The 18242-nt window shown below is 43.5% G+C and overlaps 1 protein-coding gene across 9 annotated transcripts in view; it reads right to left on the bottom strand.

The window, feature by feature from the left end:
- Window positions 1-18242, bottom strand: part of arpp21 (cAMP-regulated phosphoprotein, 21) — a 414287-nt gene that overhangs the window by 54098 nt on the left and 341947 nt on the right. For all 9 annotated transcript variants that reach the window (XM_063066324.1, XM_063066333.1, XM_063066342.1 and 6 more), the window contains 2 exons: window positions 16059-16304; window positions 8012-8138 (listed from right to left, as the gene is read on the bottom strand). In XM_063066324.1, coding sequence (XP_062922394.1) covers window positions 8012-8138; window positions 16059-16304 — 373 coding nt within the window. The remainder of the gene's footprint in view (window positions 1-8011; window positions 8139-16058; window positions 16305-18242) is intronic.

Here is an 18242-nt window from a genome sequence, read left to right as displayed (position 1 = left end):
GAAGCCATAGAAAAGGTGCAGAGGAGATTTAGAAGGATGTTATCTGGATTGGGGAGCATGCGTTATGAGAATAGGTTGAGTGAACTTGGCCTTTTGTCCTTAGTGCGATGGAGGATGAGAGGTGACCTGTTAGAGGTGACGAGATGACGAGATGCATTGATCATGTGGATAGTCAGAGGCTTTTTCCCAGGGCTGAAATGGCTAGCACGGAAGGGCACAGTTTTGAGGTGCTTGGAAGTAGGTACAGAGGAGATGTTATGGGTAAGTTTTTTACGCAGAGATTGGTGAGTGCGTGGAATGGGCTGCCAGCGACAGTGGTGGAGAAGGATATGATAAGAACTTTTAAGAGACTCTTGGATAGATACATGGAGCTTAGAAAAATAGAGAGCTCTAGGTAATTTCTAAGGTAAGGATACGTTCGGCACAGCTTTGTGGGCTGAAGGGCCTGTATTGTGCTGTAGGGTTTCTATGTTTCTAAAACAATTAAAGTCCGGAAAAATCTGAAAACTATAAATATCTGGAAAAGTTAGAAAACTAAAAACAATTTTGAAAACTAAAAACAATTTTGAAAACTAAAAACTAAAAAATCTGCAAACTGATAACTCTGAAATCTGAAAACAATAAAAATCTGGAACAATCTGTAAGTACACAAGAGATATGGCAGCATCTGTGGAGAGGGAAAATGAGCTGACTTTTTATTAGGTGAATACATTAGAATGAGAGGGGTGCATTTCTTTTCTTATTATTCCTGAACAAGAAATTAGTGTAAAATAACCAAAACAGAAATGCTAAGTTTAAAGTTCAGAAAATGATTCATGCTTTTGATTTAGAACATAGAACATTACAGAACAATACAGGTCCTTATTTTACTTATTTGTATTTAGAGATGCAGCGTGGAAGAGGCATTCCTGACCCACTGAGCCGCATCACCCAGCCCACCAATGATTTTTTAACACTAGCTTAATCACAGGACAACTTACAATGATGAATTAACCTAGTAACCGGAATGTCTTTGGACTGTGGGTGGAAACTGGAGCACCTGGAGGAAACCCATGCACACACGGGAAGGAACGTGTAGACTTGTTTATAGAGGACGCTGGAATCGAACTCCGAACTCTGATGCCCCAAGCTGTAATAGCATTGCGTTAACCGCTACACTACCGTGGGACTGAGGCTTTATACGGTTAGTAAGTTTGCTAATGACAAAGATTGATTGTGTTATGGATAGTATGGAGGGTTGTCAGAGGTTACAACAGGACATCAATAGGGTGCAGAACTGTGCTGAGAAGTGGCAGATGGTGTTCAACCCAGATAAGAGAGATCTTGGGGTTCGTGTCCGTAGGACACTCAAAGCTGCTGCGCAGTGTTGTTAAGAAGGTGTGTGGTGTGTTGGCATTCATCAATCATGGGATTGAGTCCAAGAGCCATGAGGTAATGTTCCAGCTATATAAGACCTTAGTTAGACCCCACTTGGAGAACTGTGTTCAGCTCTGGTCACCTCACTACAGGAAGGATGTGGATACTATAGAAAGAGTGCAGAGGAGATTTACAAGGATGTTGCAAGGATTGGAGAGCATGCCTTATGTGAACTTGACCTTTTCTCATTGGAGCAATGGAAGATGTGAGGTGACCTGATAGAGGTGTATAAAATGATGACAGGCGTTGATCGTGTGGATAGTCAGAGGCTTTCTCCCAGGGCTGAAATGGCTAACACAAGGGGGCACAGTTTTAAGGTGTTTGGAAGCAGGTACAGAGGAGATGTCAGGAATAAGTTTTCCCACACAGAGTGTGGTGGGTGTGTGGAATGCACTGCCAGCGACGGTGGTGGAGGTGGATACAATAGGGTCCCTGAAGAGACTCTTAGATAGGCATGGAGCTTTAGAAAATAGAGGGCTATGTGGTAGGGTAATTCTAGGCAGTTTCTAGAGTAGCTTACATAGTTGGCACAACATTGTGGGCCGAAAGGCCTGTAATGTACTGTAGATTTCTATGTTCTATGTTCAACCAGACCAGCTAACCTGAGCTTTGCTAATATTCTGAAAGTAATGCAGGAACATTTAGAACCAAAACCATTGTTGAATGCAAAATGCTTTAGGTTTCATAGTGGAATCAAAAGGAAGGGGAGTCCATTTCACCTTATTTTGCTGAATTGAAGAGATTATCCGTTCAGTGATGGGCTTAATGTTGTACTGAGAGATCATTTAGTTTGTGGAATCTTACAAGAAAGCTGTATGATGCCAAATCAGTGTTTTGAGGATGGCACTGGAAAACCCAAACATATCAAGGATAAAAGAGTGTTATATGAAAATGTCACATCCAAGTTTTGTAAAGCCCATCTGGTTCTTTATATCATCCATGATAAAGCAGCCAGTGAGCTGGATCACATGGAGGCTGAAGGAATTCTTTCCAAGGCTGATTGGAACCCATGGGCAATGTCAGTGGTGCTAGTAGCCAAGAAGAGTGGGACTATGAAAATCTGTGGTGATTTTACGGTCACCATCAACCCAGTACTTAAAGTAGATCGATATCCTCTTCCCAGGATAAAGGTTATCTTTGGAAACCTTTCTGGAGGATAATACTTAGCTGAGGTCTACCTACAGATGGAGATGGAAGAAGAGTCCAAAGTATTTCTCATCATAAACAATCACAAAGGACTTTATCTTAATAACCGGTTTATTTTTGGAATAGCACCTGCAGTTACACTCTGGCAGAAAGCTACGGACCAGGTGCTGTAAGGCTGCCCTGGATGACATCATTGTTACCACTGAGGATGATAAGGAACATCTCCAAAATCTCAGCACTGTGTTAAAAAGATTAGAAGATTATGGGCTCAGAGCAGAACGCAACCAGTGTGAATTAGTTAAAACAAACATCACTTTCTGTGGCCACACTGTTGACGTACAAGGATTACACAAGTGTGCTGAGAAAATTCAAGCAGTGGTGGATGCCCAGGCCCAAAGAATGTGTCACCGTTGCAGTCCATTTTAGGACTTGTCACTTACTACAATAGGTTCTGCCAAACCTGGCTACATGCTCCATTCCTTGAACTCATTACTACAGCCGGAAGGAATGACAATGGACAAAGAAGAGTAAGGTGGCTTTCAAAAATGTAAAGGAAATGGTGACATCAGACACTGTACTCGCACATTGTGATCCACATCATCCAAAGAAGCTTGTGTGTGACCGTTCGTCTTATTCTATAGGTGCAGTCTTACGTGCTATGAGTGATAGTCCATAGTCTTTGTATTACATTCCCTTATCGCTGCAGAGAAAAGTTATGCACAGATTGACAGAGAGGCCTTGAGCTTGGTTTGGGGTGTGAAATGTTTCAATCAGTACTTACACAGGAGGGAGTTTACCCTCATTACTGATCATCAGCCATTAGCATCCATTGTCGAATTCAAGAGGACGACTAATCACAGAGATGCTGATGGATTGTCCTGTTTACCTTTGGGAAAGGAAATACCTGAAAAATTTGTAAAAGAGACACTGCTTTTGACGTATTCTCCCTAACACAAATCGAAAGTCTCTCTACTATGGCAGGGATGATCCCAAGGGAAAGCAAAAAAGACCCCATATTGTCTGAGGAAGGATGTAAGAAATGAATTCAATTCAATTCAATTCAATTCAATCCATACACCCCATGTTCAGCAGAAAATCTAGTTTCCCCACTTTTACCAGCTCCAGGATGAACTTGCTCTTGACAGAATTTGCCTTATGTGGGGACTGAGAATTGTTCTACTATCCAAGCTAAGAGCTAAAGTGTTGGAGGAGCTACATGCTGGCCATCTAGGGTGTGGTCAAAACAAAAGCCTGGGATAGGTCAGCAGATTGAGGATGAAGTCCATCGAGTCTGCTCCAGCATTTCATGATGGCTGATCAAACTTTCCTTACAGCCCCAATCTCCTGCCTTCTCCCCATATCCCTTCATGCCCTGTTCAATCAAGAATCTATCAACCTCTGCCTTAAATATACATAAAGGCTTGGCCTCCATAGCTGCCTGTGGCAAAGAATTCCACAGATTCATAACTCTCTAGCTAAAGAAATTTCTCCTCATATCCCTTCTAAGAGGATGCCTCAATGTTCTGAGGCTGTGTCCACTGGTGTTATACTCTCTCTCTCCCAGCATAGGAAACACCCTCTCCATATCCACTCTATCAAGACCTTTGCATTGCCCTGGCAGAGGATTCATGTGGATTTTGTAGGCCCATTCATGGGGACTCATTCTTTGGTGGCAGTGGATGCAGCTAGAAAGTAGCCAGAAGTGTTCCCAGTCGCTTCACTAGAGCCTCACACACACTGTTGATGTGTTGAGAAGCCTCTTCTCAACGACTGGGGTTCCAGAACACTTAGTTAGTGACAATGGACCACAGTTTGTTGTGGAACAGTTTCAGTCATTCCTGAAATTGACTGGAATAAGACTTACTCCATCTGCCCCATACTACCTGGCTACAAATGGCTTGACAATGAGCAATGTCAGCAGAATACACTACACTGACTCTGAATCAGAACCTTGCTGATTTCTTCCTTGCACATCCCAATGCAGAACACTCCACAACCAGCTATACTGTTCCTGGGTCATCTCTTGCGTTCACTCTTGGACCTCCTCAAACCCAATCTCAGAAGGAGTACGCAGGACAAACAGCTGGGATAAACTGAAGGCTCCTCAAACAAGAAGGTTCAAAGTTTCACTCCTGGGCAAGCAGTCTTGGAGAGGGACTACAGAGGTCATCAAAAGTGGGCACTTGGGAAGGTTAAGGACAGAACTGGGCCACGCTCCTACACAGCGGAGATTGCGTCTGATATCATCTGGAGATGACACATCAATCAGTTGAGAAGAAAGGTGGGCAGAGCTGTCAGAACCACTTCTTGCAGTCTCAGATTCAACTCCTACCATCATGGACGAGGCCCCAGAATCTGAGATTGTTTAACAAGTCCTCGAACCTAAGATTGTTTCACAGCCATGAGTCTCACCTGTCTATATAGTATATGAGATGCATTCTATATTGCTTTGGAGATAATAGCTAAGCAGGGAGGAGTGTTGTGTATTTAATATTTCAGTAATATTTGAGTGTTACTGTAAATATATTGTTTAATTAAGCACTCCTGTTCATTTAAATAATTCATTACGGGTTATATGTAAAAGTACGTAGCTGGCACCACGTCATCACGGCACCAAGTTATACGAGGGGTGATTGATCAGTTCGTAGCCTAAGGTAGACGGAGTCAATTTTAGAAAACCTAGCACATTTATTTTTCAACATTGTCCCCTCCTACATGTACAAACTTAATCCAGTGGACGTGGAGCATACAAATCCCTCCTTTGTAAAAGTGGTCCACAGCAGGGGTGATTGATCATTTCGTGGCCTAAGGTAGAAGGAGGTGAGTTATTAACTTCAAACTTTCTGCATTATCACTCAAAGAGATGAACTGCACATGCATGTAACAAAAACATCTTGGACCTCCAGGAGGTCCATAGCAGGGGTTATTGATAAGTTCATGGCCTAAGGTAGAAGGAGATGAGTTACACCACTCTCGTTACATGCACATGCAGTTCAACTCTTTGAGAGAAAATGCAGAAAGTTTTAAGTTAATAACTCATCTCCTTCTACCTTCGGCCATGAACTTATTGATCACCCCTGCTGTGGACCACTTTCTGGAGGTCCAAGACGCCGACTTCTACAAAGAAGGGATCCGTATGCACCACGACTGCTGGACTAAGTGTGTAAATGTAGGAAAAATAAATGTGCTAGGTTTTCTAAAATTGACTCCTTCTACCTTAGTCCACTACCTTTGGAGTTGCAAAACATAATAAAGATACTGACCAACAGGAATTCTGCAGATGCTGGAAATTCAAGCAACACACATCAAAGTTGCTGGTGAACGCAGCAGGCCAGGCAGCATCTGTAGGAAGAGGTACAGTCGACGTTTCAGGCCGAGACCCTTCGTCAGGATTAACTGAAGGAAGAGTGAGTAGGGGATTTGAAAGCTTTCAAATCCCTTACTCACTCTTCCTTCAGTTAGTCCTGACGAAGGGTCTCGGCCTGAAACGTCGACTGCACCTCTTCCTACAGATGCTGCCTGGCCTGCTGCGTTCACCAGCAACTTTGATGTGTGTTGCTTAAAGATACTGACCTATTGGTAACTTGGACAGAGCAATGGCAGGTGGAATTCATAGGACATTCGGCACAGCACAGTACAATTCCTTCAGCCCACGATGTGCTGATTTTTTTAACTTGCTCTGAAATTAATCTAAACCTTCCCTTCTACACAGACCAAAACTGTAACTTTTTCTTAAATCCTTATGCCTATCTAAGAATCTTTTAAATGTACCTAACGTATCTCACCACTGTCCCTGGCAGTGTATTTGATGCACCCACCACTCTGTGTAAGAAAATTACCTTTGACATCCCCCCTATACTTTCCTCCAATCACCTTAAAATTATGCCCCCCCCCCCCCATATTAGCTTGATTGGGCATGAGGTATCGCTTTTCTTCCTTTGTCCCTCATTCTGAGCAGTTTCAAGTTCTTGGGTGTCAACATCTCTGAAAATCTATCCTGGGCCTAACATATTGATGCAATTGCAAAGAAGGCAAGACAGCGGTTATATTACATTAGGTGTTTGAGGAGACATCACCAATGACTATGGCAAGTTTCTACAGATGTACTGTGGAGAGCATTCTGACTGAAAACTGAAAAGTATTTAGCGCTGGCTTCCAGCCTCTTGCTCGCTGCTGTCGGAGAAGGTGGATGTGTATGGCGGTCTCTTGCTCCCTTTCACTTGCTGCTTCTGGGGCAGGGTGGGGGTCCTTGTGTTCAAGAGATCTCTCTCTCCCTTGATGCTGTTGGCAGATGGGGTCAGAGAGGTGGACTGTAGATTTGGACTCAGTGTTCCAGTTCTAGTTCTAGCTTTGGTCAACTCTTTATTGTTACTACTTTCAGGTGAGTTTTGAATTGGGGCTGCCTGCAGATAATGAACACTGAACTTAAATGAACTGAAATATGCCTTTTGTGTTTGTGTTCTATATTCTCGTCTCTTGTCGCTGTTTTTTTTGTGTGTGGGGTTTGGGGGCGGCGGGTTTGATGTTTCATATTTTTCTTTGAACGTATTGCTTCCATGGTTCTTTTTTGTTTCGTGTCCGTCTGTGGGGAAGACAGATTTCGGGGATGTATACTGCACAGAATCTTTGATAATAAATGTACTTTCAATCTGTGCATCTTTGGTTGCATCACCATCTGGTATAGAGGGGACATTGCACAGGATCGGAAAAAGCTGCAGACAGTTGCAAACTCAGCCAGCTTCATCATGGGCACCGGCCTCCCCAGCATCGAGGACACCTTCAAAAGGCAGCATCCATCATTCAGGTCCCCCATCACCCAGGACATGCCCTCTTCTTATTGCCACCATCAAGGAGGTACAAGAGCCTGAAGACACACACTCAACGTGTTAGGAACAGCTTCTTCCCCTCCAACATCAGATTTCTGAATGAACAATGAACCCATCTCATTATATTTTTTCTCTTTATTGCTCTCTTTTTGCACTGTATATTAATTTAAGATTTTGTATATATTTCTTATTGTAATTTATAGTTTTTATTATTATGTATTTCAATGTACTGCTGACACAAAACAATGTATTTCATAGCATGCACTGGGGATAATAAACAGCAGAATCAGAATCAGGTTTAACATCACCGGCATATGTCATGAAATTTGTTGTTTTGTGGCAGCAGTACAATGCAATACATAATAATAAAACTGTAAATGACATATATACGTACAGAAATTAAATAAAAATAAGTAGTGTGAATAGAAAAACAAATAGTGAGGTAGTGTTCACGTCCATTCAGAAATCTGACGGCAGGAGGAAAAAAGCAGTTCTTGAATGCTGAGGTTACAAACTGATTCTGACTCTAAATGAACCCCACTCAAGATAAGGCAGAAACACAAGGAGGAAAATGACAAGGCTCACTCGGAGGAATGAGAAACAACACTGCTGGAATGGGGTACCTGATGGTTGTGTGGTCTGTGGCATCTGCTGGCTTCGCGCTGCGTTGTATTGAACCGTAGCGACAGGCCTGAACTGTTGGGTTGCTGAGGTAGTGTACTGGCCAGAAGGGCAATAATACACCGGCATCTGAAAAAGATTCACACAAAACCTTTCACTTCCAGTCTTTAGGCAGTTGATTCAAAAGTTTAGCTTTATTTGTCACATGTACATCAAAACATGGGGTGTATGGGGAAAAATTGAATTGAATTGACTTCATTTCTTACGTCCTTCACAAACATGAGGAGTAAAAATCTTTACGTTACATCTCTGTCTAAATGTGGAATGTGCAATCATAGTAATTTATAATAACTAGAACAGTCAGTGTAACATAGAAATACACTCAAATCAGCGTGAGTTAATCAGTCTGATGGCCTGGTGGAAGAAGCTGTCCCGGAGCCTGTTGATCCTGGCTTTTATGCTGCGGTATGTTTTTCCTGGATAGTAGCAGCTGGAATAGATTGTGGTTGGGGTGACTCCATTCCCTTTGGACCCTTTTTTCACACCTGCCTTTGTAAATAACCTGAATCATGGGAAGTTCACAACTACAGATGCACCACTCTCTGCAGAATCCTGCGATTAAGGTACAGTTTCCATACCAGGCAGTGATACAGCCAGTCAGGATGCACTCAATTGTGCCCCTGTAGAAAGTTCTTAGGAATTGGGGGCCCATGCCAAACTTCCTCAAACGTCTGAGGAGAAAGAGGCACTGTTATGCCTTTTTCACTACACAGCTGGTGTGTACAGACCATGTGAGGTGTTCGGTGATGTGGATGCTGAGGAACTTAAAGCTGTTTACCCTCTCAACCGCAGATCCATTAATGTTAGCAGGGGTTAACCCATCTCCATTCCTCCTGTAATCCACAACCAGTTCCTATTTTTTTGCGACATTGAGGGAGAGGTTGTTTTCTTGACACCACTGTGTCAGAGAGATGACTTCTTCCCTGTAGGCCACCTCATTATTGTTTGAGATTACGCCAATCAATGTAGTGTCATTGGCAAATTTAATTATCAGATTAGAGCTGTGGGTGGCCACACAGTCATGGGTATACAGGGAATAAAAGAGGGGACACAGCCCTGAAGGGCACCTGTGTTGAGAGTCAGAGGGGTGGAGGTGAGGGAGCCCATTCTTACCACCTGCTGGCGTACAGGGAGTGGAAGCATCCCTGGTGAAGGGACTTGTCGTGCCCATTCTGGGGCAGTTCACTCAGTTTTGGCCCCCACCAGACACTCAGCTCTCACTTGTGGCACCAAGTAGCTATTTGTATGCAATAGCGTCCATACCCTGGTACACCACGTTGACAGGTGGGCTAAACCAGGTGAGGGCAGCCAGCAGGTCTCATACTCCGGAAAGATAGGGAAATGCCAGTCCTAGCATGGGAAGTCAGCGCCAACGGACTGGGCAGATGAGATCTACAGTGAGATTCAACGGTAAGGAAGATGGTTCTGTAATGCTCCAGGGAGAGCGAACGGCACTACGAGACATGGAAGACTTGTGGTTACCCACTACAACCAAGGAAGATCCCAGTTTGTGATGCCTGTTTGTTCCACTGGACCCGGACTCCTGGATTCAAGCAGGTGGAACTGCCCTAGTGCAACAACTTTTCCACTTTAAATACTCTCCTGCACATGTTTCCAGTCATCACTGGACATGGTGGACAACCACCATCCAAAGTTAAAGAGCTTCCCCTTCATGCCCTGTCCACAAAGAAAATCAGGTGGTTATTGGATGAGGATGGGGATGGAGGTGAGTTAAGTCTATAGAGATCTGGTTTGTTTGGAAGATTGGTGAGTGTTCAAGCCAATTAGTGATTGAGATTGATTGGCAAGAACAAATTAAAAATAAGGTAGGACAAGCAGAGTGCCCTTTGTTGGAGTGGCAATTGTTGTTGTGGGCAGTGTTAATGTGGGGATTTTGAGGTTTTAAATCTTTGAGGCTTCAGGGAAACACAAAGGAGGTTCTGTGGATGAGAACAAGATTCCCAGGTGGTATGTTTCCTCCCGGGTACCAGGGTCAGGGGCATTGCAGATTGAGTCTCAGCATGTTTAAGTGCGAGGGTGAGCAAACAGAAGCTGTGGTCCATGTAGGCACCAATGATATAAGTAGGAAGAGTGACAAGGTTCTGCGAAGTAAGTTCAGGGAGTTATGTGCTAAGTTAAAGGGCAGTACCTCCAGGGTTGTGTTCTTAGGATTGCCACTGTGCCAGCTGCTAGTGTGGTCAGAACTAGGAAGTAAATACAACTTTACACGTGACTAAAAAGTTGTTGTAGGAGGGAGTTTTGGATCATTGGGCTCTGTTCCAGGGAAGGTGGGACCTGTATAGAAGAGATGGCTTGCATCTGAATTGGAGGGGGACCGTTTGGTACGGTGGCTACTGCACAGGATCGAAATAAGCTGCAGAGAGTTGTAAGCTTAGTCAGCTCCATCATGAGCCCTAGCCTCCACAGTATCCAGGTCACCTTCAAGCAGCAATGCCTCAAAAATGCAACATCCAACGTTAAGGATCCTTATCATTTAGGTCATGCTGTGTTCCCATTGCTACCATCAGGAAGGAGGTACAGAAGCCTGAAGGCAAACACTCAATGATTCAGGAGCAGCTTCCTTCCCTCTGCCATCCAATTTCTGAATGGACATTGAACCCATGAATGCTACCTCACTTTTGCACGACTTATTTAATTTAACTATCTAATATAATGCAATTCAACTTTTTTTTCTCTATTATTATGTATTGCATTGTACTGCTGCTACAAAAACAGCAGATGAGCTCAGGGCATGGATCAACACAGTATTATGGTATTGTAGCTATTAGTGGAACTTGGTTGAAGGAGGGGAAGGACTGACAGCTCAATATTCCGGGGTTCTGTTGTTTTAGATGTGATAAAGCGGGAGAATTATAGGGGGAGGGGTGGTTTACTAGTCAGGGAAAATGTCACGGCAGTGCTCAGTCAGAACAGACTGAGAACTTGTCAAGTGAGACTTTATGGGTGGAGGCATAAGAAATGACCATGCTAATGGGGCTATATTATGGACCATCCAACCATCCAAAGGATTTAGAGGAACAGATTTGTAGATAGATCACAGACTGTTACAAGAAATAGAAGTCTGTTATGGTAGATGATTTTAACTTTCTACATATTGACTGGGAATCCCATACTGTAAAAGGACTAGATGGGATAGAATTTGTCAAATGTGTTCAGGAAAACTTCCTTCATCAGTATACAGAAGCCCCAATGAAAGAGTGTGCGATACTTGATCTGCTATTTAGGAATGAGACAGGGCACGTGAAAGAAGCTTGCGCAGGGGAACACCTTGCATCTAGTGGTCACAATGCCATTAGTTTCAAAGTATGGAAAAGATAAGGTCCATGGGTTGAGATTCTAAATTGGAGATGAAATCAATTTCAATTGTGATGAAATCAGAAAGGATCTGGCAAGTGTGGATTGGGACAGACTATTTTCTGGCAAAGGTGTGCTTAATAAGTAGGAGGTCTTCAAAAGTGAAATATTGAGAGAACAAAGCTTGTATGTGCCTGTCAGAATAAAAGGTAAAGATAACAAATGTAGGGATTTTTGGTTTTCAAGAGATATTGAGGTCCTGGTTAAGAAAAAAAATGGTGTACAGCAGGTATAGGCAGGTGGGAACAAATGAAGTACTTATGGAGTATAAGAAATACAAGAGAGCACGTAAAGAAATCAGGTGGGATAAAAATAGGCATGAGATTGGCCTAGCAGACAAGGTGAAGGTGAATCTTAAGAGAGTCTACAGGTATGTTAAGAGCAGAAGAATTGCAAGGGACAAAATTGATCCTCTGGAAGATCAGAAAGGTAATCTATGTGTGGTACCAAAAAGGTGGGGGAGATCTTAAATGGATTTTTTGCATCTGTATTTACTCAGGAGGTGGATGCAGAGTCCTTAAAAGTGAGGCAAAGCATCAGCAAGGTCATGGCTCCTATAGAGATTACAGAGGAGGAGGTATTTGCTGTCTTGAGGCAAATTAGGGTGGATAAATTCACTGAGTGAGACAAGGTGTTTCTTCAGATCCTATGGAGGCAAGTGCAGAAATTGCAGGGGCCCTAGCAGATATATGTAAAACATCCTCAGCAGCAGGTGAGATACGGGAGAATTGGAGGATAGCTAATGCTGTTCCACTGTTAGGTCATGTCTAACCAATCTTATTGAGTTTTTCAATGAAGTTACCAGGCAAGTCGATGTTTTGTACGTGACTTTAGCAAGGCTTTTGACAAACAACTGCATGGCAGATTGGTCAAGAAGATTCAGTTGCTTAGTATTCAGGATGAGGTAGTAAACTGGATTAGACATTGGCTTTGTGGGAAAAGCCAGAGAGTTGTAGTAGATGGTTGCTTCTCTGACTGGAGGTCTGGGAATAGTGGAATGCAGCAGATACTGGGTCTGTTGCTTGTCATCTGTATCAATGATCTGGATGTTAACTGGATCAGCAAATTTGTGGATGACACCAAGATTGGGGGTGTAGTGAACAGTGAGGAAGGCTATCATGGCTTGCAGAGAGATCTGCATCAACTGGAAAAACGGGCTGAAAAATGGGATGGAATTTAATGCAGACAAGTAAACACAAAATACTCTCCAGATGCTGGGGTCAAAGCAACACTCATAACATGCTGGAGGAACTCAGCAGGTCGGGCAGCATCTGTGGAAACGATCAGTCAATGTTTCGGGCCGGAACTCTTCATCAGGACACTCCTGATGAAGGGTTCCGGCCTGAAAAGTTGACTGATCATTTCCACAGATGCTGCCCGACCTGCTGAGTTTCTCCAGCGTGTTGTCAGTAATGCAGACAAGTGCAAGGTGTTGACCTTTGGTAGGATCTACCAGGGTAGGTCTTACACAGTGAACAGTAGAGCACTGAGGAGTGTGGTAGAGCGAAAGGATCTGGGAATTCAGGACCATAATTCTTTCAATGTGGAGGCACAGGTAGATAGGGTCATAAAGAAAACTTTTGGTTCATTGGCCTTCATAACTCAAAGTGTTGCGTACAGGAGATATTATGTTATGTTGATGTTGTAATAGATGTTGGTGAGGCCTAATTTGGATTATTGTGTGCAGTTTTTGATCACCTACCTGTAGGAAAGATGTAAATAAGGTTTAAAGAGTACAGAGAAAACTTACAAGGATTTTGCTGGGACTGGAGGACCTGAGTTATAAGGAAAGATTAAATAGGTTAGGACTTAACTGCTTGGGAAGTCTAAGATTGGAAGGAGATTTGATAGAGGTACACAAAATTATGAAGGTATAGATAGGGTAAATGCAGGCAGGTTTTTTCCATTGAGTTGGATGGGATTAGAACTAGAGGTCATGCATTAAGGGTGAAAAGTGAAAAGTTTAAGGGGAACATGAGGGGAAACCTCTTCACACACATAGTTGTGAGAATGTAAAACAAGTTGCCAGTACAAGGAGTACATGTGAGCTCGATTTCAACATTTAAGAGAATTTTGGATAGGTATGTGGATGGTATGGGTATAGAGGGCTATGGTCTGGGTACAGGTCATTGGGACTAGGCAGTTTAAATGGTTCAGCATTGACTAGATGGGCCAAAGGACCTGTTTCTGTGCTGTACTTTTCTGTGATTCTATGGCACAAAAACATTTCAATTAATCTCATATTCTACTTTGCTATGACCTTGCTCCTCATTGTCTGCCTGTGTTGCACTTTAATCTCACAATCTACCTTATGTGGGTAGCAGGGTGGAGATATGTTTCTACCAGAGGAGGTGTAAGGTGCTCCTTCACTCCGCTAGCCTGTAGGTCACCCTAGGGCAAAGTGTAGCACCTGCTTAGCCTACCCCACGCTGATCAGGGTCACGTGAAACCATGGGAGCAGGTGGTGGTTGGTCGTACAAGCAGCTGGTTCATATCACAAGTCCCGGTTATGCGACCACTGATGCCAGGCAGACAATCTCTGAAGAATACTGATAATGACTGGGCTCACCTGTCTTGTAAAGACACTGCACAGAAGAAGGCAATGGCAAACCACTTCTGTAGAAAAATTTGCCAAGGTCAATCATGATCATGGATAGACCATGATTGTCCACGTCATACGACATGGCACATAATGATGATGATGACCTTGCACCTCCTTGTCTACCTTCACTTTCCCTGCAACTGTAACACTTTATTCTGCATTCTGTTATTGTTTTACCTTCTATGACCTCTCCACAAAGAAAATCAGGCAATTATTGGTTGAGGATAAGGACTGTGGCTAGTTACATTTTATAGACATCAGGGTTTGCTCGGAATATCGGTGGGTGTTCCAGCAAGTTGAGGATTGCTGAGTATCCCTACACATCCCACAATCGCTTTGACTCACTACCATCAGGAACGAGGCACAGGGGCATCAGGATTAGGACTGCCAGACTGGGTAACAGTTTCTTTCCCCAGACCGTGAGGCTAATGAATACCTGATAACACTGAGGTCTCGTCACTACCACAGCGAGCTGTTTACTGTTTACTTTTCTGTTTACCGTTTATCTATGCTACACACTGCACATATTTTGAATTATATTTTATTGAACTCTTTATGGTAGTAGGAACAAAAGTGTAGACTATTTTCTAAATGGGCAGAAAATTTAAAAACCTGAGGTGCAAAGGGACTTGGGAGTCCTTGTGTAGGATTCGCTAAAGGTTAGCTTGCAGGTTGAGTTGGTGTTAAGGAAGGCAAGTGCAATATTAGTATTAATTTTGAGAGAACTAGAATATAACCACAAGGATGTAATGCTGAAGCTTAATGAGGCATTGGTCAGACTGCACTTGGAGTATTGTGAGTGGTATATTTAAAATAGAGGTTGATAAATTCTTGATTTGTCAGGGTGTCAAAGGTAATGGGAAGAAGGCAGGAGAATGGGGTTGAGAGGGATAATTAGGCACCACAGTAGCATCGCGGTTAGCACGGTGCTATTACAGCATGGGGTTTGGAGTTCAGAGTTCACTTCCTGCGTCATCTCTAAGCAGGCTCTACATAACCTCCCCATGGAATACATGGCTTTTCTCCAGGTCCTCCGGTTTCCTCCCACAGTCCAAAGATGTACTGGCTAGTATAATTGGTCCTTGTAATATTCCTGTGAATAGGTTAGGGTTAAATTGGGATTGTTGGGGGTTGTGTGGTGGTGTGGCTCCAAAGGCTGCTAGGGCCTACTCCACACTGTGTTTCTAAATAAATAAATAATTCTGCCATGATGGAATGGCAGAAAGGCTCGATGGGCCAAATGGCCCAATTCTGCTCCTTATTCTAAAACAGTCCAAAGTCAGGGGTTTCCTTCATCAGTCCAGGAACTGAGTACATTATGTTGCAGTTGTGAAGATGTTGGTGAGGACTCACTTGGAGTATTGTGTATGGTTTTCATCACCCTGTTACAGGACAGACATCATTAGACTGGAAAGAGTGCAGGGAAGATTTATGAGGATGCTGCCAGGAGCTGAGTACCTGAGCTTAAGGATTAGCGTTATTTGTCACATGTACATTGAAGCATTGAAACCTACAGTGAAATGCATTGTTTTGCGTCAATGACCAACACAGTCCAAGGATATGCCGGGGGCTGCCCGCAATTGTCTCCATGCCTCTAGTGACAGCAAAGCATGTCCACAACTTAATAACCCTAACCCGTATGTCCTCTGAATGTGTGAGGAAACCCTAGCACCCGGAGGAAACCTACACGATCATGGGGAGAACATACAAACAGCAGAGGGAATTGAACCCCATTTGGTGATCACCGGCACTGTAAGTGCAGGTAACTGCTACGCTGTAGTGTATCAGATATGATACATGCAATCATGCATTTTTATTTGAGATTTTGTCCATAACTCCCAATGTTTAACTAGACTACCCACACAAAATGCTGGCAGAACTCAGCAGGTCAGGTAGTATCTGTGGAGGGGAATAAACAGTCGGTGTTTGGAGCTGAGACTCTTCATTGGGATGGAACATGGACAGCTCCACATAACCAAAAAGAAGGGCATAGCCGGTTAGGTATCTCCTACCTGGGCAGACGGTTGCTGTATAAATCCCTGTGGCGGCTGAAGTACTTGCTGGGACATGGGCTGTCCGGATCCAGTAAAACTACCTGGGGTAAGCTGACTTGGTGACGTCATCACGTAGTTGGCTTGCTGGGGTGCCTGAGGCAAAATGGGTGGCGGGTAGACAGAACCAGATGGCGGCTCAGCGGTATCTCCCGACGACTGCCTGCTTAAACTCATCTGGTTAAACTGGGAGGCCAAATCTTCTCGCTGTGATGAAGTCATCAAATAATAATGAGTACAGTCTGCTGAAGGATTCCTCCAAGAAGTATTAACATTAGAGAAGAACACTGCTGAGAACATATCTACCGAACTTTATAAACACAAGAGATTCTGCAGGTGCTGGAAATCCAAAACAACACATACATGCACAAAATGCTGGAGGAACTCAGAAGGTCAGGCAGCATTTATGGAGAGGAATAAACAGTTATTGTTCGAAGGGTCTCGGTTCAAATTGTCGACTACTATTCTTCTCCGTAGATGCCGCCTGACCCGCTGAGTTCCTCCAGCATTTTGTGTGTGTTAATCTGTCCATAGGAATTTATGCTGTGCTTGGTTACATTCCATGGTCACAAACTGTGAACAAAAAAGAAAGCTTTGAATTTAGAAGTCATCTGTCTAGCAAACTGGGTTGTAACCCAATATTAGTGGATAAACAAAAACACACATTCTATCATGAATTACTGGATTAATCTAGAACATAGATCATGGGGCGTCCAGTAATGTAATGGTTAGCACAACGCTTTAAAGTACAGGTGAGCCGGGTTCAATTCCCACCACTACGTGTAAGGAGCTTGTACATTCTTCCCGTGACTGTGTGGCTTTCTTCCGGGTGCTCCGGATTCCTCCCACAGGCCAAACGATGAACTGGTAGGTAGGTTAATTGGTCATTGCAAATTGTCCCGTGATTAGGCTCAGATTAAATCAGGGTTTGCTGGGTAGCATGGATCGAAGGGCCGATTCCGTGCTATACCTCAATAAATAAATAAATACAGCACAGTACAGGCCCTTAAACACACAATGTTTTACCAAAAGGTAAGATTAATCTCACCCTTCCCTCCTACATAGCCCTCCGTTGTTCTATCATCCATGTGCTGATTTAGGAGTCTCTAAATGCCTCTAATATATCTGCCTCTATCACCACCCCTGGCTGGGCGTTCTACACACCTACTACTCTCTGTGTAAAAAACTTACCTCTGACATCCCCTTATACTTTCCTCCAACCACCTGGAAATTATGCCCCCTTGTATTAGCCATTTCCGCCCTAGGAAAACATCTGGCTGTCCACTCAGTCTATACCTCATATCATCTTATTCGCATTTGTCTCCTCCTCCTCTGCTCCAGGGAGAAAGAACCTAGCTTGCTCAACCTTAAGACATGATCTCCAGTCCAGGCAGAATCTCCTCTGCACTCTCTTCAAAGCTTCCATTTCCTTCCTATAATGAGGTGACCTGAACGGAACACAATACTGCAAGTCAAAGAGTAGAGAAAATTTACAAGGATGTTGTCACGACCTGAGTTCAGTGGAAATATTGGATAGCTTAGGACTTTATATCCAGGAGCATAAGAGAATGAGGGGAGATTTGATAGAAGTATACGAAATGATGAGAGGTATAGGCAGGGTAAATACAAGCAGGCTCTCTCCCCTGAGGGTGGGTGAGATTAGTCCCAAGGGTCATAGGCTTAGAGTGAAAGGTGAAATATTTACGATGAACCCGAGGGGGATCTTCTTCTCTCAGAGAGTGGTGAGAGTGTGGACGAGTTGCTAGGAGAAGTGGTGGATGTGCGTTTTAATACAACGATAAGAGACGTTTGGATAAATAAATCAATGGGAGGGGTGTGGAGGGCTATGGGAGGGGTGTGGGTCAATGGGACTAGGCAGAATAACAGTTCTGCATGGATTGGATGGACCAAAGGGCCTTTTTCTATGCTGTGCTGCTCTCTGACCCTAAAGATAAGAAGAAGCTATACTGCATTTGTTCCTCTCTAACATAGGAACACTGAAGCCAATCATAACTCACAAGCACAGGCTCAGCTCCTATCAGCCAGCTCAAAGAGAACCAAAAACTTTTTTAAAACGTGCATATGGTATAAGTATCTTATAGAACATAGAACACTACAGCACAGGAACAGGCCATTCAGCTCACA

Source organism: Mobula hypostoma, chromosome 1, assembly GCF_963921235.1.
Source record: "Mobula hypostoma chromosome 1, sMobHyp1.1, whole genome shotgun sequence".
NCBI lineage: Eukaryota > Metazoa > Chordata > Chondrichthyes > Myliobatiformes > Myliobatidae > Mobula > Mobula hypostoma.
Note: the sequence above shows the minus strand (reverse complement) of the source record. Positions and strands in the feature narration are given on the sequence as shown.